A 20734-nucleotide genomic window follows, 5' to 3' on the forward strand; every position below is an offset into this window, starting at 1 on the left:
GTCATGGTGGCTCCAAGCACAAGCTCCGAGTGGACTGCAGGACTTTGAACTCTGGCTCCATCACCAGTTACTTACTTATTTCCCCTGGGTAATGTTCGTGACCAGCACAGGCCTGCATGTCCTCATTTGTCTGATGGCAATAATAATAATAACCTCACCTCCCGTGGCCGTGCGGGAATTAAATGGGACCATTCACAGCGCGACACTGGGCACGGGGGCGGACAGACTCAAAACACGGGCTGCCACCGCGATTCTCTCTCATTCCAAGAAGGCATGTAGAGCAGGTGGTTAGGACACAGTCTGCCCGGCACCCCGCCAACATGGTAACAGGAGAAGCTGACTTGTATCTACAGGATGCCTGGCCCTGCCCGGCTGAGCCTGAAATGGACCCCTGGCCTGAGCCTGGCCGAGAGGAGCTCTCCCCTGGGATTCAGGGAGCAGCTTTTTCCGAGAGGTTAAAGCTCTGGGGTCTGTGGCCCTCCTGGGGTCAGCAGCCACCATTCCTATTCCACAGGGAAAGCAGATCCAGAAAAAGAAAGGACAGCTGACCCAGAGAATGCTGAGGGCAGAGGAGAGAGCTGGGGGCGCCTGCGTCCCGAGGCAGCTGGTGCTGAGGCCTGGCTGCAGCTGACTCCCAAGGCAGCTGCTCACCGGACCCTTCTGAGGCCCTGTGATCCAGGCACTTCCTCTTCGGCCCAAGCTATTTCAAGACGCCAGGTATACCCAAAAGGGTCTTGACAAGGGCACACTAATATGCAACTGATTTAAAAAGAAAGGGATGATAGGCAAGAGGACAGGGTGATAATAAGTACCTACGGACGCCCGCACGGTGCCAGGCACGGCGCCGAGGACTCCGCTCGCGCCCGGCATCTCGTCTGTTCCTCACAGCCACACGATGGGGTGGGCACTGTTTTTGCTCCCATTTTGTAGATGGGAACACTGAGTCTAGGGCACCCAAAGGAATCTTCCCAAGGCCATACAATTAGTTTGGCGGGTATCACTGCTGGCTCCCTAAGTCCTTCTATCCCAGGCGATTAATCCAAGCCAGTGAACGTACACTATCCTCCCAGGGAATGTTCGTAGACCAGGAATGGAAGCACAGCCTACACGGGCCCAATGAGACTGGAGGGAAGGATTTACATTCCATGGCTGGGTTTTCTGCCTTTCCTGCTTAGGGGAACCAGCCTCAGAAGAAAGCTGATGCTAACTTCAAGAGGACGCTGACGTTAAAATCAGCACAGTGGTAGAGTGGTCAGATAAAATATAGGATTCCCAGCTCAATGTGAATTTCATATAAACAATCAATAATGTTTTAGCATAAGTATGTCCCCAATATTGGATGGTCCACAGTCTTACACTGGAAAAGTATTCACTGTCTCTCTGAGATTCAGGTTCACCTGGGTATCCTGTATTTTTCTTCGCTAAGTGTGGCAGAGAGGAGAGAATGTGTACATGGTGACAGGATGGCACCTGAGACCTGCACCACCTCTCACCCTGCAGTTATGCAAGGGCATCAACTCCTCTACTGCTTGAGCAGTTTAGAATTTCTGTCACTTGACCCCCAGTCCATCCTACGTCATCCATCCCAGGCAGGAAGGATGAAGAGCCCAAGCTCACACCACCACACTAAATCCTAGAGGGACAGAAACTAAATGCCATATTAAAAGGTACAAAGCCAGCACTTAGGACATTGAAAAAAAATTTTTTAAGAGCTGTAAGAATGCAGCTTGACAGACTTACTGGAATTCATCAGATTCTCTTCAGTCAGTGTAAATTTTTTATTATAAAGTCACAGAATGTGAATTCACTTACAAACTGTAAAACTCCTTCATGAATACTAAGAAACTCTAAAATCGCAGCAAAGATGACGGCTCATAGCCACCAGAAACACAGAAACACAACCATTAGTGATTCCACACCAAGGATCCCAATTTTTAAACTTTTATGCTAGCTTTCCATGTCATTTTGTTTAGGAAAAAAAAAATCAATGAGTTCCATAGAAAATTTTGACTTTAAAGCAAACGTGGAGCATCACAAAATAATCAAGTAAAATAGGAAAGGAATGTGGGAGTGAGCAGAACGGGATGACTGAAAAGATAACCATAGGACTGAGTTGTTATTTAAGGGTAAACATCATGTGTGTGTGTGTATGCGCGCACGCACATGAGTCTACTGTTTACTCAGTAACAAAAATCACAAGGTAATGAATCTAAGGAGTTTATATGCTGTGCCAGGTATATGATCAATGAACAAAAACAGGATGTGGTCTTAGCCATTACAGCTATGAAGACAGCAAACAACTCCTGTGTCCTTATTTTCATCCACCAGTTTTGAAGCCCTGTTCTGGTGCAGAGGGTTTCCCATAACGTGGAACACACAGCCCTAACAGCACCATCGCCCGGGCTCCCCTCCAGCCCATGAGAGGCTGTCAGTCAGCGTATGTCAGTATAGGACAATTGTGAAGTTAAGGGAAGTGTTCACAAAGATACCTTTGGAGAAAGCTATATATATATATGCAACTGGTTTTAACAAATTGATGTATGATATTCCTGGACATAATGGTATAAAATTGTTCACTGTCCTTATATTGATCTATAAACTTAACAAAACCCCAATCAAAACACCAGTAGGTATGGGTTTGGGGCAGGGGTTAGAATCAGAGGAGGACTTGATAAAATATTTGTCCGTTATATCTAAGTAAAGAAAAATAAGAAGCATCTGAAAAGAAAGAACAAAGGGGGAGAATAGCCCAAACAGCTATTCAAAGTATTATAAGCAAAAACAGAATAATGTGGTACAAACAGGACAATACAGGAAGCTCAGTGGAACAGAACAGGAAGTCCAGCAACAGATACACACACACACACACACACACACACACGGATTTGTTCATTGATAAAAGTGGGCATCTAAAATCTGTGAGGAAAATGGATTCATCAATAAGCGATGCTGGTTACCATTTAGGAGAAAAGAACGTGAACGGCTTATGAGCTTTGTTGGTAAGGTGGCTTTGAAAAGTCTGAAGTGGCAGGGGCTCACGGGCAGAACGGTGTCCACCCACAGAACCGTAAGCTAAAGTCCTCTAGCGGTGTGCCCTCAACTCGCAGCTTTCCAGAAGCTTTCCCAACAAGAAAGGGAGCACAGTCAACTGGTGTGCCCTCTTGCACACTGTTGGACGTCACTGTTTCCTTCATGCAATCCTTAGTCCCTCTGTGTGGTCAGTATTTCTCTACCACCCACTCCCCCCAGTGACACAAAACGATTCTGGGAAATTAAAAGATTCCTCTATACATTTCAGGGTTCCCTGATCCCCCAGTTGCTGTAAGGCGTCCACACGAACATTCTGAGAGTTACCAACGATCAGGAATACGTCTTACCTGTTTCCTCTTTTCAGGGGGAAGTGATGGATCTCCATCCTACAAAGAAACCAACGTTACATTGTATTTTTTAAAACTTAGATACGCCTAGATTCAAGGAATTAAACCCAACTATGAACTAAGTTCAGACCCTCTCCACTCCCAACCCCCGCAACCAGCAATGTGCTGAACCAAACTCAAATACACTTTAAAGTTTTTAAATTATGAACTGAACCAGAGTTATTTTAGGAAAAACCTCTAAGGAATCACTTCCCATTAGGACCAATCTATATATTTTCTAAACCTATGTGAGCCAAATAAATAAATAAACTGGATTTATCAAACTACTTTTGAGCATGAGCCTAAACTGAAATAATATTTCATTTGGTTTGAGTTGAGTTCCTCTTTTAAATAGATCCGAAGGAACAGTAATGGACACGCAGAACGCGCACATACCCTTGAGTTTTCTCTACGGGCACAACAATTTCGGGAGTGGGGATAGAATATGCTCAAAATAAAAGAAAATTAACTGAGACTTTCTAGTCCTAGCAGACTTTTTGTCTTCAAAGGATCCCATTCCTCTCCCTTGTTTGCCATCTGGGAATACATAAATATCTCAGGTGAATGATAAATGCTCAGGAAACTGTACTTCTCTATCTGAGGCTGTCCACTTATAAGTCAACATTATTTTAACCTCTGGAATCTTTCTCCTGTATTTCTATTCCAGGATAGTTCAATGACCCAGAACAGACGGTTAAATGTATGCAACAGTGTCAGCACTTAAAAAAGAGATGGCATCAGTGAGAAAAAAAGGAGTGAGAATGCAAAACAGCACTATGCAGTTGGTATCGTCCATTTCAGTAACATATGCATTCTTAAAAATCTTGCCATATGAAAACTAGAGAAAATCTAATTGCCCAGGAGAGGGAAAGGTTTAACAATTATGGAAATATTACGATGCAACTGTCTTAAAAAATGAGTTAAATTTGTATATATGGCTCAGAGAGATGTCCAAAATAAAGTGCTGAGTGAAAAGAGCGAGTTTTAGAACAACATTTATATAAAACTGTCCAATAGAACTCTCTGCAATGAGGGACATGTCCTACAGCTAAATGTCCAATATAGCAGCCACCATGGAAAAGTTCTGTATCAACACAATCCCATACGGTAGCCACCAGCCACCTATGGCGATTGAGTGCATGAAATGTGATAAGTGAGATGGAGTGTTCAATTTTATTCAATTCTAACGAATTCAAAATGAAATTTAAATGACCACATGCAGGTAGTGGCTTCTGTATTAGTGCAGATTTATAACACAAATCCTCTTAAAAAACCTCCATACAATTGATTAATAGGTGAACAGGCACACACACACATTCAGATGCGTGTGTATGTCCATGGGCGGCAGAGCAAGTGTCCGGAAGCATACACTTATCAACTAGCAAGTGGGATTGGGTCGTGCAGGAAGTAGGGGTGATGACTTTCACATCTTAATTTTTCCACTTTGGAACTGTTTGTGACGTCATACGTACGATCAGCTCGCGGTACTTCTTCTTGAGGGACTGGTGGCGCTCTCGAAGCTGATTGGCCATGAGTTTGTACTGGTCCCTTTCCTGCTGGCATGTGTCCAGCTCCTTGGAAAGGATCAGCAGGGCTTCCTTCTTACTTTCCAGCTTCCTTTTACACACCAGGTACTGCAGAACAAACACATCCACGCCACTGCTCAGAACTGTCCACAGGCCCCCTCCTTTCACCCGCGCTGGGGTTCACACACCCTGCAGGGTTGGTTTTGCTGCCTTTTTTTGTTTTCAGAGATTGTATACCCAGAGACATTTGTCAGTCAATGACATGTGAGCCTAAGGACTGCTATGGTACCTGACATAGTGCCTTCATGACAGAACCGAAACCTGGGACATTCATGAACTTTGGCCAACTGAGACAGGGAAAATAACTGACAAATAAGTTAAAAAGCAGAACCCTTTTTAACAATTACAGATAGATAAATAAATAGAGAGCTGGACCCAAAATTCTGTTTAAAAAGGATTTATATATCCAGGTAAGATTATGTAATAAAGTTCTATTAAAATTTTATCAAATGATATAACAGAAAGCGTTAATAAAAATTTTATATATTACTAAAAATTATCCCTTGGTAGCAAAATTTTTTGCATGTGTTTTTATTTTTTTTTTATTCTTTATACTTTTCTGTGTTTCTAAATTTTCTAGAATACACCTATATGGCTTCTATAATAAAAAAGTACAAAAAGAATTTAAAATAATTTAATTGAACCATAAATTACTGCAATAGAGTGCACCTGCCCGTGCAACCCAGCAGACATTTTCTCACTTGAGAATTTTTGTCCACTAAACTTGGTCAGAGGTGTGCACCTTCTTCTATGATTCCAGTGCTGACATCCACCACCCACAGACCAATTTTACGAGCTAAGTATTTTAGTCACACGTTGAATTATCCCCCGAAAGCCAGGTGTATCTTGCTGAAACTCTTCCTCAGAGTCGCGGGATATCTTCGTCCCTCCATCTCCCCACTCCCCGCACCGTGACCGACCCTCACCTGGCAATCACCCACCACCTGGACCCGTGTGAGCCCGACTGGAATTCTGTCCTTTTATTGGATCTATTGCACCGTCCGGTGTTATTCACATATGTGAAATGCGGCGCTAAATACCTTTTGAATTTGCCCCGTAAAAGACCAAATTCAGAGCATTCATGAAAACAATTTATAGTTTCATTATACACTCTGACATGAGCACTTTGTCATTATGGACGCTCACACAAAGCAGAGAGAGTAGCAGCGCTCCCATACCATTTGAGTCAATGCTCTTTTATGGACAAAAAGCATTACTCATATATAGTGCTTGCTTGGAACTCACTTTGTTAAGTTCAATTTCAAATAAATGAAAGCGGAAAAAGAGAGTTTTGTGCATTAGCACATTTTTTTTCCTTAAAAAAAAAAAAAGTAATTGCTTAGCTTCAAAAACAAAGGGGAAAGAAAAGCCATTCTGAGACAGATTTGAGTTCTAAGAAAGGACACTTCCACCTTGGATGAATCTTATTCCTGGCAGTAATGAGGTTGGAATCCTGCCTTAAAACGTCCTGGATTTTAAGACTTTGACATCGTCTTCGTGGAGGCAAACGGTTCTGTTGCCACAGTGATTTCTCAAGAGTAAAATCCCCGATGAGTAAATATCAGAGGAGAGCAGCTCAAAAACCAGAGCTGCAATGTCCTAAGGGAGGTATTGAGATTTCACAGGAAAAAATACCATTTACACACAGTTGAACAGATCTGCCCTTGTGCCTTCAGTTCTTTGCCATAATCAACAGCCTTGGTTGGCAGTGCTATTAGTACTGGTGCCACAAAGACAGTCACCTTTGTCCCTTCAATGTATCAGATCCAAGTCTAAGTCCCCCAGGATCCTCCAAGTCTTCCAACTTTGAGGAAGAATTTCGCAATCACATGGAGACGTCATCGAGGAACAGCACGTCCCGTCTACTGAAGGGGACCAGGTAAGAGCCACCACGTATTGGCAAAGTAGAATTCAAATTCCCTGACCTTGAGCTGCAGTCTCTTAGGGTCCAAGAGAGAAGCCATTTCTCTCCCGAAGCACAGTCCAAACAGGGCCTTGAATGTGGTTTAAAGGGCATCACTACGGCGTCTGTTCCCTCTGCTCTAAGACACCTTGTAGAAAACAGGCACAGAGGCCCCCGCTAAGACCCAGTGACCCGGGATTTGAGGAGCAGCACTGCTGCTGTTCGGGTCTCCTTAGGGCATGGAAAACAGGACAATTATAAACCCCATCAAACGGTAAGAAACTGATTCTCCAGAGAAGATGAAGCCACACCAAGCAAAGCGTGGTCTTTAGAAAGCCAGCGCTGGGGCTGCTCTTTCTTCGGCTTACTATGGTCTAGAACAGTGAATTTCGAAAATGTTATTCCATGTCATTTATTTTTATCAGCAGAACAAACCTTAGGCTGCAGCCTCATTTATAAAACAGTTCAGTTTCAAATAAATGAAAGGGGAAAAAGAGTTTTGTGGTGCTGCTCTGGCTGAAGATAGGACACCTCCCCTGTAGTCCTGGCCCCCCCAACCCCGCCCCCGGCATGGCAGCACCAACAAGGGGCCCTGCTCCACATCACCCTGGGATGCTTGTGAAAATGCAGATTCCTGGGTCCCAGCTCAGACTGCTCACCCCCAGCTCACCCCCACACTGCCTGAATCATTGCGCTCTGGTGGCTGGCTCAGAAATCTGCAGTTAGCACACGGCACAGGTGATACTTAACTCCATCCATATTTTGAAAACCCAGGCACTGGAGGCCTCCAGCCTCATGGTGTCTCAGAAGTTAGAATCAATTAAAACAGTCTGGAGGGACTGATAGGCCAGTGGCAGCCCAGAAGCTCAGGGCGAGGCTCGGTCTCAGAGCCATTCCAGGGCTGTCTGAGCCACCTTTCACAGCACAGACGGACTCTGAACAAGTACAAGCACAGACTACATTTGACCATCTGGCCAAAGAGCCTATACTCATTAAAATATCACCAGAAACTCTGGGAGGTGGGGTGGGAGTGGTCCTGGAGAACGGGATGGAAATTCTCATTATTATTCTAAAATGGTGACAGTTTAGTCCCTGTAGTGGCAACCGCTAAATTGTCCCAATTCCTATCCCTCCAATGGGAAACAAACAACCTAAAACTTGGAAAGAAAGAAAAAGGTGCTGAAGATCCTCCGTTGGCAGCTCTGGACAACCAGCAAACACATGGATCCAGCCTCCGCCTTAGAAGGGACCAGAAACAGGACAGAAAGCGAGACAAGTCCAGTCACTGTGCTCGGGACGTTTCCGCTTCTAAAGGAGGGTGGGTAAGTGTAGACGACGGAAGGGGAGGAAAACAGAAAATCACCAGGCAGGGTCAGGAGGCCTCTCTCCAGATGTAGGTCTAGTGATGGGCTGATCATGAACCGTTGGGACCCTGGGAAGGCCTCAGAACACAAGGAACAAAACAAACTCACACTGCCTGGGCCTCAGTTTCCACACTTAGAAAATGAGTGGAGTTCCCAGAATGCCCTCCAATTTGGGGAACCCATGATTTTAACGTCCCATCCAATATCACGGGGGTGGCAGGGGAGAACACTTGGGGAAGGGGCTCCAGGCTAGAAGGTATGACTCACTTTGAGCAACTAGAAATTGCTTCCTCTGCCTTGTCGAGGGCAGAGCCAGCGCAGGGACTTCCAGGGATCAGCTGCAGCAGTGGCGGTTCCTGAATCTCCAGACAGCAGCGGCTTCAGGACCGCCAGCTGGCTGGAAACAGTGCTGGGGCTGAAACGACGTTTGCAGGAACACTTTACAGTAGAGTGAGAAAAGGCTAAATGTCCGAGTGGTTGCCATTAGTGCCCTTCTCCAGTATTTCTAGCTCTCCTTTCCTTCCAGGAGGTTGGCAGGACTGTTCTTCCCCACTGCTTTGGAGTAAGGCAGAGCCATGTAACTTGCTTTAGCCAATAAAGAGGGGCTGGAAGGAACATGAGTCACTTCCAGGGTAGACGCTCCCAAGAGTCAAGGTATCAAATGCCAACTGCACCTGGATCATGGAACCAGCACAGCAGACAACTGCCCCGAAGAGTCGTTTGGGTTCATAGAGAAATGTGTATGATCCAGAAATAAACTTTTGTACTGTTAAGGTACAAAGATTCGGGGGGTGTTTGTTATCAGAGCATAACTTAGCCCATCCTGACTATTACAGTCCATAGCAAAGTGTGAGGGTAGGGAGACTGTAGAGACCATATCTGCCCCTGCTCTGCACTTCTAGTGAGTTACCCAGTGATGAAGAGGATTAACATTATCACTATTATTATTACTATTAATAACAACAAAAACCAAAGTTGTAGTGCAAATGCTTTCCCCGTATGATCTCCTTCAGTCCTCACAATGCCATAATGGGGTTACTGCGTTATCATCATGTACATTTTCTAAATAAGAAAGTAAGACTGAAGGAGTTTATGTAATGTGCCAGGGGTTTGGCAGAGCTGGAATTTGAACCCAGCCTGTGATTCCCAAGCCTGTGGAATCCCGATTCTCGACAAACCAAGCACTCAGCGAAGAAACCATCAGAATATTCATGGAATTGGTTACTACATCTAGTTGGTATTTTCAGCACAGGGAAACTAAGAAAGGAGAATTTTAAATCTGGCTACTTTTTATACCTAGAATCTCTTCACCCACCCACTTCTAAAACTAGATGCAAGGCCTGAAAGAAGAAGGAAAAAATAAACAAAGAATCCGCGAGCATCTCTCCCCTCTGCTCCTCTTGAGGGAACCAAGTAGAGGCAACAAGGTTTCCATCCACTTAAACAAAATGGGATAAAACTAGAGGCTTCTTTCTCATAAGCGGCTTGGTCCTAACAATTTTCTATAAGCTGTAGTTGCTCTCAATCATTCATTCAACCAGTATTTTCTGGGTGCCTTTTGTGCGTTAGCCACTGAGCCACACATTTGCTCTCCGAAAGGGATAAATGGTCCTGGGGATTTTGAAGAGGAAAAACATGATACCTGGATAACAAAATGTAATTTCCACAATCCCTTATGGGTTTTTCGGAAACTCCCAAAATTGTGGAAACTGAAAATGTATTCGCATCCCGTCAGCGACCTCAGCTGACGTGAGGGTTTTTATTATCTTTATGCCACCGACTGTGAATATTCATACATTTGCTGAAGACAAATCAATGTGTTTGATTACTGGCTGCTGCCCAGAACGCTGCTGGGGTTGATACACAATATACGGTATGCTTACAGCATTTCCTTTCAGACGCAAAAACTCCTGCGTCTCAAACACATCTGGGGCCCAAGAATTTCAGATACGAAACCTGCCTTTTATTTGAAAGTCACCCTTGCAAATCTCTACACAGTCTCAAAGACACACTGGTGACTAAAATCAAATCTTTCTCAAACAGCAATTGTCCAAAACCTAAGAATTTATTAGATTTTGACTTCCTCATGTAGGCCAGAAAAAACTAAAACTGTGCTATACGCAGTAAATGTTCGAGCTGCCACAATGCTTCTGTGCCTGTTCCCATCACCTCGTAATATCTTTATTCTCGAGAATTAGCATGAACGCTGGAGCAGGGAAACAGCATCCCAGAGAACCCAAGTGACTTGCCCAATTGCAAAGAACAAGGTTCCCAGCTGCCAGCATCTTCCATAACAGTGTCTTCCAAATTGTGGGTCACGATACATTAGTCTGGGTAGTGAAATCAATTCAATTGCAACCCTCATTTTCTTAAAAAAAAAAAAAAAAAAAAGAACAGAAAATAGCATGACTCCCATGCAATAAAGGTAGGTATCGCTTCATGAAACTTTTCCTTTTGCAGATGTGTGTAGGAATAAACACACATATATGCATCTTTTCACACATTTATGCTGGACTGCCATTTTAAAAGTTTGGAAACGACTCTTCTATAACAAGCCACTTTGCACACGTATTCGTTCCTTCAACAAATATTTAGTGAAAGGCACCAAAAGAGGCAAGAGTGGGGCGGGGGGGGGTGGGTGGGTACTGGGCAGGAAAGAAAAGCTACGCAGAGGAGATGATGCTTGAAATGCATTTTGAGAGATGAGTAGGTACAAAAGGCACCCGAATAAAAGCCATTATATAATAGAAATAATTAACCGGTACTTTGGGGTTGAGGCACCACTCTGATTAATTCATACCTGTTATGCCCACCTCACTGAGATTCCTGGGAGCTTGAAGTGCAAGGTACTATGCTAAAATTAGGCTTTGGAAACTTTCTCAAAATTAAAGGCATTATTTTCATAGCATTTAAAGCTGACAAAAAACTTCCCCAAAGACTCTCTCGCTCGATAGGCAGCACGATACAGCAAGTATGACAAAAACTACTTTCCCCATTTTACAGACAAGATAGCCGAGACTGTCTTTCCCAGAGGGACAAAGCTCACAGCTGTCAGCTCAGACGAGTGCTCTTAACTACAGATCCCAGGCTCTTTTTAGTATTCTACACTGGCACCAATGAAATTATTAGCAATTCCACAAATTACCTCCCTTGGGTCAACCATATCTTTAACAAGACACGCTTAGAGATGATCGTGTCACCGAAAGCTATGCACTTTAATTCATAGTATTTCGAGAGCCTGTTTGGAAGACAGGCAGCCCTCCTGGGGCCTTTTCAATCGTATTCCATGGGGTGCGGCTGAGGAGACAGAGGCCACTCCATGTCCCCAAGAGCTCTGGCTAGCCGCGTGTCGGATGACGGGCAGTTCACCACACTGGGGAACCACGGACATGAGACACTTTATTTCCCGGAGAGCACTTGAACTCGTAATTGTCTAAGCTGTGACTCAGGCCCTAGCCCTCCTCGCTAACTCGAATTTCACCCCGCCCAGCCCCGCATCAAGGTGATCTCATTCAGTCCAATGACGTTCACGGTCATTTCTGTGTTGATTTCACTCAAACTGATATCACAGCTCAGACCTCTCATCTGTACTTCTTGCTCTGCTATCCAATGTGTACCTCTATCCGAACATCCCAGAGGCATCTTAAACTGAACCCTTGATATTCCCTCAGACCTGCCCCGCCTCAAATCTTCCTTCATCGTAAATAAATGGAGCAAACGATGTTTGATTTTCCATGAAAACCTTGTAATCATCTTTGCCTCTTCTCTTTCTTTGCCAGCCCTTACATAACTCATCAGCATAGCCTATGGGCACCACCTTTATGAGACACATGGAACTCCAATACTTCTCACCCACTTCTCCCACGATCACCCTCCTTCAAGCCACCACCATCTCTTGATTGGATTGTGGCCTTCGCCTCCTACTTCTATCTCCTGCTTCTACTCACCTACAGTCTATTTTCCAAGTAGTGATGAGAAAGATGCTTTTCAAATGAAAGCAGATGGCAACACGTGGTAGCTCAGAATCCCCCACGGCCTCCCATTGCCTTTAAAGCAAAATCCAAAGTCTTCCCACTCCCCCTTGCTCACTGCTCTCCACCCTCACTGGCCTCCTTGCTAGCTTTGACCACATCAAGGCAATTCTAATCTCAGGACCTTTGCACTGCCCTCTGCTTAGACTGTGTGTCTTCTTCCCTGGCTTCATTCAAGTCTCTGTTGTAATGTCTCCTTCTCAGGAAGCTCTGCCACCACTCAGACTCCCAATCCCCTTATACTGTGTTACCTTCCTTCATAGCACTCATTACTTGACCTTGAGTTACATAACTTATTATTGATTTACTTTCAACATCGCCCCCTCCATGGCAGCAAGAGGTGTGCTGTTTCATCCCAGATCCCCAGTGTTGAGAACGGCACATAGTACCTAGTTGGTGAATGAGAAAATTTAATCTTACTGCATCTTCAACATACCTGCGACACATGGTATTGTACCCATTTTACAGATTTCCAAACTCACAACTAGTGAAGACCTGAGGAATGATCTAAGCCAGTCCCTTCATTCTACAGACGAGGAAACCGGGACTCAGAATGGTGAACTGACTTATCCAAGGCTGGCCAGTAGGCTCCAGAGTTCAAACCTATACTGAGGATGCTTCTCATTGCAAGCTCAGCACCATTTTCACATTACTAAGTTGAGGTACACATTCCTGGCTGGGAGACATAAATGCCTATAAACTTATAATGGTACCTGGTACTTGTTTATAGTATAGATAATAATAGATGATAGTAAGAAGCCCAATCATCCCTCATGAACAGTTACTAACTATAGTAGGTTAAATGCTATAAAGAGGTGAAAACAGCTCCCAGAACACAGAGAAAAGCAGTTCAGAGTCATGGTTGAGAGCATGGCAGAAAGAGCAGGAATACCAGACTTTAAATCTTGGCTTTGCAATCCCACTACGGGGCATTTATCCAGAGAAAACCATAACTCACAAAGATACATGCACCACAGTGTTCACTGCAGCATTATTTACAATAGCCAGGACATAGAAGCAACCTAAATGTCCATTAACAGAGGAATGGATAAAGAAGATGTGGCACATATATACAATGGAATATTACTCCACTGTAAAAAGGAATGAAATTGACCTATTCATAGTGAGGTGGATGGTAAGTAAGCCAGAAAGAGAAAAACAAACACCGTATGCTAACACATATTTACGGAATCTAGAAAAATGGTACTGATGAACCTAGTGGCAGCGCTGGAATAGAGATGGAGACATAGAGAAGGAACTTGAGGACACCAGGGGGAGGGGAAGCTGGGACGTAGTGAGAGAGGAGCATCAACATATACACACTACCAAATGTAAAACAGATGGCTAGTGGGAAGCTGCTACAGAGCACAGGGAGATCAGCTTGATGATTTGTGAAGACTTAAAGGGGTGGGATAGGGAGGGTGGGAGGGAGGCTCCAGAGGGAGGGGATATGGGGATATATGTATACATGTGGCTCTTTCACTTTGTAGTACAGCAGAAACTGACACAATACTGTAAAACAATTATACTCCAATAAAGATTTTTTTAAAAAAGTTAAGAAACATACAGGTCTTGGGGAAAAAAATCTTGGCTTTGCCACTCACTAGCTATCAATTACTTAGCCTCTCCATGCCTCAGTTTCCCCATTTATTAAATGGGTATAATTATAGTATCTTCACAGGGCATATGTGAGAATTAAAAGAATTTGCATACGTAAAACATTTAAAATAGCGAGTGCTGTATCCACATTCAATGTTATTACAACTATTTTTTATCACGAGGCAAGTGATCATAGCTTGGCAAAGAAGGTAGTCAAAGACCTGGAGGAAGATGTGAACATTTGAAATGGATTCTGAAGAACAGGTAGAAGGATGTGTTTTGTTTGGGGATAGATGGAGTTGTGACAGGTGGTAGTAATGGGAAAATAATACTCCTGGCAGGGAAACAGCCACAGGAAAAAAAAAAAAAAAAAAAAGGTGAGAATCAGGAAGACACATCGTCAGACAGTGAGTGAGCAACGTGCTGGGCTGGCTTCGGTGGAGGGGTGGGAACAAAAGCTGTGAGAGATAAAGCTGGAAGGAGAGCGAGACGGTGGCTGAGGAGTTCAGATTTTATTCTTCCAGCAAGCAGGAGCCCCGAGGGTTTCTGAATAGGGGAGTGACATTAAGAACCCTTTTAGTTGATGCCTTAGAGGGCCAGGACAGGGAGGGTGGGAGGGAGCCGCGGGAGGGAGGGGATATGGGGATATATGTATAAATACAGCTGATTCACTTTGGTGTACCTCAAAAGCTGGTACAAAAGTGTAAAGCAATTATATTCCAATAAAGAGCTTAAAAAAAAAAAAAGACAGGGGAACAAGTAAATTGTTACATCTGTACAATAAAATATTCAATCATTAAAAAAAAAATCCAAAAAAAAAAAAAAGAATTCTTTTAGGAAGACAGTTTTGTCCTGACGTCGTGTGGCGTAAATTATCTTGGACTATACAGCTTGAATAAAATTGGTTGCCAAGCTCACAGGGGGAGGAAAGGATTTGGGGTTCAGGGCCCCCTTTGTAGACACACCTCTGGATCCTGTGTTTTGATCCAAACTGCCAGGCCTACAAAGAACACACTGGCTTGGCTGTTTCTTAATGTGGGGTCTGCTCTTACCTGGTCTAATGCAACACGGATAGGCAGGTGCTACCCGGGCCACCCGCTGCACCGTGAGCTCAGCCTCAGCCTCAGCCTCAGCCGCTGGTATCAGAACCACATCAGCTGTGAGTGGGTCACGTGGCCGCCCAACTGCACCCCAAAGGGCTGAGCTGAACAGGCAAATGCCACGCTTCCTGGTCACTCCGGTGGGGCCAAGGGATACACACTGGGTTCTCCTCCACTTTTGCTCCTCAGTTAAGGTGTAACTCTGCTTGTCATGTTCACGTGCAGTGTACAGACCAGGGATATTTGCTCTCTTCTCTATCCCAGAACAGGCGGGTTTGTTTTCAGGAGAGGGGAAGGAGAAAACAAATTAGCATTTTTTGAAGGTCTACTATGCGCTAGGCACTGTTAGTAATAATAATGAAAAGAAGACCTTGATTTCATTATGAAAGTGGAGCAGCCACTATTTAGTGAGTATTACTATTTTCCAAATTGCGCAAAATGCTCTATTAGAAAGAGTCTATTCAGCCCTATGAGATAGGTTCTTTGATTATCCGTTTTAGAGCTGAGGACACTGAAGCTCTCCAAGAGGGCAATTTACCCTTTATCATGAAGGTAATAAGCAGCAGAGGCAGACGGTTCTCTGCACATATCTGTGAGGATCCTTTGGTCGTAGGCAACAGGAACTCGCACTCTCACATAGGAACGTGTTGGAAGGATACTGGAACTCATAGAATTGGCAAGAAGATGGAGAAGGAGACCTGGAAACAGGCAGGCAGTGAGGTGACTCTGGAGGCGGGAGGCAGGGCTAGGAACCACCAGGTCTCAGTGCAAGCAAGGTCGGGTTAGAGGTTACTGAAATGGGGTAGAAATGAACTCCGTCATATTTCCCATTCCTTGTCTCTCTGCTCAAGCCTGTCTCCAACTGGACTAAAGCTGATCACGTGCCATTCTTTGCCTGGGGGTGCCGCTGAGAAAGACCAACGAATGCTGGGAAGTGGGGAAACAGCACACGTTCACCACGATAACCTAGTGTTGGGCTGCTCCCCGCAGGCCTGCAAGACCGAAGAGCCCCGAGTCGGCAACAGAGACGTCAATGGTCTAACAGATGCGGGAGCTTACCCGTCTGAAGCAAGGACCTGGAGCGACAAGCCGCCGTGCGTGGCAGAAGGCAGGCAGGACTTGGGGGCAGGCACCACTCCGGGGGAAAGGGGAGAGTGCCAGTTACAGGGGGAACTGATGTCCCGTTGGCGCCCTGGTCACCAGGGAAACTAGCAGAGGGACACATCCCTCGCCACTCCTTTGATAGGAAGAACCACGAGCTGGGGCCTGGGGCAGGTACGCAGGAAGCTCAGTCCTGTGAGCAGCTGCAGGTGCACCAGGCACTGGTCGGGCAGGGGATGGACAGACAGCAAGGGGACAGCCGTCCTGAGTGGCCTGACCACACATCTAGGTAGATCCACCCTATTGAGCTTATTTCTCAACCGTGCGCAGGTTCCCCTTCTCGTGCTTCATGAATAAAGGTTGAAAAAGGAATGGTAGGCATTTAGAGACTTCCCTGGAGGCCCAGTGGTTAGGACTCCCCACTCTCACTGCCGAGGGCCCAGCTTCAACTCCTGGTTGGGGAGCTAAGATCTTACAAGCCTTGCAGCGACCCCCCCCCCAAATGGTGGGCATTTAATAACAACTTTCCTTTGAACTAACCTCTGAGCCTCTGCTCATCATACACAGAAACACATGTACCGTGACTCCCGTGGGGTACAGACACCTACCCGCTGGAGAAAGGAAGAGCAAAAACTGCACACCGAGTATGCTGGGTAATCAGTGAAACATGAATGGAATAAACTTGGTAAGATATGCCAGTTCTTGGCATGTATACTAGATACCATGAAATGCTTTTATTATCCTCTCAAAAATAGATTTCTTTGGAATTGCATTTCAATTATATTTTTAAAGCAGGGCTCATAGCTCATGTGTGGATGTTAACTCATGCCCACACGCAGACACCTGAAGGCAGCCTTGTGCTTCGCATCTTAAGAACCCAAACCCACCGTTTTCACCACGGAGTGGCTTTTATCTACCCATTTACGGTTATCTGCAATAAAGCAAGTCATAATTGCTACACGGAAGATCATAATAATTAAATGACTATCTGACATACTACATTACTATTGGGATGGCTTTACACCCAGGAAACGGCGGAGAGAGATGCAGGTAGCCCGGGCGTCAGGGAGGGGACCTCTCCGCCAAGTGACCCTCTCTGTCAAACAATGACTCGTGGTCCTTGGCGGCTTTTACTGATGGAGGATCGGGCTAGATCTCATCAGCCACTGCGAGGAAACGGCTTGCTAATCCAGAAAGCCTCCTCAGCGCGATGATACACACGCGTGGCTGAAGGGTTCCTGTTCAGGAATAATTGAGAAACTTCTCAACGGCACACTCACTCTTGGTCTCAGAGGGATGTCCTCCCCTGGTCTGCTGCCTTCTCCTCTGTTACCTTCCTCTTCCTACCCTACCCTCTCTCCCCGGTCCAGGGACACCTCCTCCCCCACCCACTGAGCAGCACCAGGTAAACAGTATTCAACAACCAACAGAACTTCTCCAACCTCGAAAAGCTCAGGTAAACAGTATTCAACAACCAACAGAACTTCTCCAACCTCGAAAAGCTACTCCCTCCATTCCTGGAGCTCCTACCTTGTGCTGCCCAGTGATTGCTAGCTGGGACCATCATTTGTCTGCCCACCTGTCTAGTCCAGGTACCAGTCTCTTTGAAAACCATAATTGGGCCCTGCCCCTCGTCTTTAAAAATATCTCCATTAAGGAGAGTGGCAGACAAGAGCCCCACAATGTCTGGCTGCAATCCACCTCCCTGACTTTCCCCACCCACTGTGTTTCTATCAAGCCCCACTTACTGCTTCCCCATACTCGCTCTCCCTCACCTCTCTCTTTTCTTGTCTGCTCCTGCACCCAGCTCATGAGTCCCTGACTGGGAAGCCCTCTGCCATCCCCGGGCAGGGTAAGAGCTGGCTGCTGGTGGCCACCCGGCATTCTGGGTACACCTTGATTAGAGCATCACATGCATCACAGTCACCTGTCCACCCGCCTGCCTCCCCACAGAGTCAAGCCTCTTTGCAGCCGGAGTCCAATTCACTCACCTTTGCATCTCCACAGCCAGGCACAACTCCTGATCCAGAGTGGGTGCCCACAAAATATTTGAGAAATAAGTAAATTTCAGTTCCCATGAAGCTGAAAAATATTTATATATATATTATCTATAAATAAATTTATGTACATATTATCTATAAATTTATTTTTAATAATATAATTTATTATCTATAAATCTATACATATTATCTATAAATTTATTTATAGATAATGTGTATAATATATATTTTTAGTAAGATAGCCATCAATTTTTACTAAGCTTAAATCTCTAAATCCCATTTTAGCATCGCATTTAGGGGGAGAAAAGTACAGTTTCACGAAAACTCGACGTGTGTGGAGGGGGCACAGGATAGCTCCTATAGAATCATCAGAATGGTGTTTTATTTAACCTCATTTTTAATCACTTAAAATGAGCACTTCCCTACATCATCTGGGCCTAGACGCCATTCACCACCTTTATCCTTTGAAGTCTTGTAGAATCACTGCTCTAGACAGAATCCAGGATCGTCACTTGCAGATACATGTATACTTATAACTTCGCTTGACCAAGTGTGGGCATCTACAGGGTACATGCCACGTGAGGCCAACCACATGCTGATGCCCACTGGGCGGAAGTCCTCCAGCTGCGGCAGTCCCAGCCACGCACCGCTAACCCGCGGCTGCCTTCGTGTGAGTCTTTCCCGTCCGTGCCTACACCCCGTCTCCAAATGTACAGCTCCCTGAGCATTCCACAGCCTTTTTCTAAAGCTGTGTTCACCTCTGTAATTTTTAGATAAAATTTCAGCAATTTCAAGTTTGTAACGTAATGATTCTAATGCCATTCTCTAAGATGACTTTTTCTTTCTTTATGATCTACCTTTCTCGGAGTCACCATGTCGGTTTCCCCTCTCCAGTATTACTTTCGACAGGCAAACTTTGATTATTTGAACGCCCCAGGGGACATGCTGAAATTTAACTTAAGTGAGATTTCAGGTAATTGGAAGAGTTTATAACGTGAACCATAGTAGCTGGGGGGTATGTGAAATCCACTGACAGTCTTGGTTAACTGAAGTCTTGAATAACGAAGGTTTGCCTGAATATCTGTTTCAATCCTTTCACTCCTGTTATTTCTCCTTTCCTCCCTCTGTCCATCTTCTCACTCTCCAAAGAGTATATCCTTACTCTTTTCAGGCTGATAAAGATGAGAAAAAGCAAGGGAAGAACATTGGCTTTCCTTCTAGCTGGCCACACGTGGGCTAGGAAACCCCTTCGCCTTTGCTGAAGAGAGCACATATTTTTAAAAATCATTGCTTCCCGGGAGTGAATTCGCTCTCTCCCCTGTGCTAGGCTGATCCAACCTTGCCTCGGGCCGAGATGCTGAGGGTGGAGCATGCCACTCTGGTTTGTTTGAGAGATGGGGTGTTCAGGGTGGAGCACAGAAATCACCTGTGCATCTGAGGTTCTCCCTTTTCCACCCAGGTTGTCAAGAGCCTGGGATACACTGGAGGCAGGTGACAGCCCACGTCACCAGCCCTCACAAAGGCAGTGACCCATTATAACATGTAACAGTCACATTTGGAATGTAATGATAGACTTGCTGGTTACTTCATTATATGGTAAGAATTCGATTCAGTTCCAGAGGGCTCCCCCTGTGGGCTGGGTGGCAGCAAAAAGCCAGCAGAGCATGGACACATTTTGGTCAAACTGTCTTAAAGAGCTGTAAAAATGCTGTGGCTCTACTTCCCCTTGTCTCAAAAAAGAAATCAGAAAAAGACCCTAATATTCCCCAATACGGTGCCCCCTTGTATATCTGTCAGCTCTTAACCTCTTAGCTCTACTCCCAAACACCAGGAGCAGAGGGACCTGCGGCAGCGCCCTCACTTTATAGATGAGGTGCTGAGAGGACCAAAGGGTGGCATTTGCAGAACAAGAATTGATTCCTGGACCATCCTTTAACAAGAAGGAATTTGGGAGATACAGAGACAAAGTTGCCATTAATAGAATCAACTCAGCAGGTGGGATTTAGAGTGAAACGTGGGTTTCACTGCCCACCTACCACTGGGCCATGAGAAGCCCCATCCCCACTCTGAGCTTCAGTCTCCCCTTTTATAAATGATGATATGAATAACCACCATCATTTATGGACGCTCCTCGGTGCCCAAAGATGATTCATCATTTCACACACATAAATCATTAGTCCTTATCACAACTCCAAACGGTAGATGTCATTACCCCTTTTACAGATACAGAATCCAAGGCTCTAAGAGGTTAAAAAAACAAAAAGTGTGCAGTCTGTAAGTGGCAAAGGTGGGATTTGAACACAGGTCTGTCCCATGTCCTTTCTGCTGCAGTGTCCTGCCTCTCTCACAGAAAAGCCTAAGGATTTTAAAAGACAATGTATGTTAAAAAAAAAAAAAGCACTCAAACGCTAAAGGCATCAATCTTATTATCACCATATCAAAGGAATCAAGAGAACTGTGTCTGCCCTATTCAAAGAAAGGAAACAATCTCCATTCCTAAGTTTGTCAGCAGACCTTGCCTTCCTGAAAAAAATTATTTCCCTGCTGGGATTAATAGTTCCATAAGAGGGCCAGAGTGCTCAAGAGGAAGATGTAACTCAAGACGGTGCATCTTGTGGGACTAGTCCCTGGCTG

The 20734-nt window shown here is 45.0% G+C and overlaps 1 protein-coding gene across 1 annotated transcript in view; it reads right to left on the reverse strand.

Moving 5' to 3' along the window:
- Nucleotides 1–20734, reverse strand: part of CCDC149 (coiled-coil domain containing 149) — a 92805-nt gene that overhangs the window by 55013 nt on the left and 17058 nt on the right. The window contains 2 exon segments of the mRNA XM_057728146.1: nucleotides 3378–3416; nucleotides 4889–5050. Coding sequence (XP_057584129.1) covers nucleotides 3378–3416; nucleotides 4889–5050 — 201 coding nt within the window.

Source organism: Hippopotamus amphibius, chromosome 3 (genome assembly GCF_030028045.1).
Source record: "Hippopotamus amphibius kiboko isolate mHipAmp2 chromosome 3, mHipAmp2.hap2, whole genome shotgun sequence".
NCBI classification, from domain to species: Eukaryota; Metazoa; Chordata; class Mammalia; order Artiodactyla; family Hippopotamidae; genus Hippopotamus; species Hippopotamus amphibius.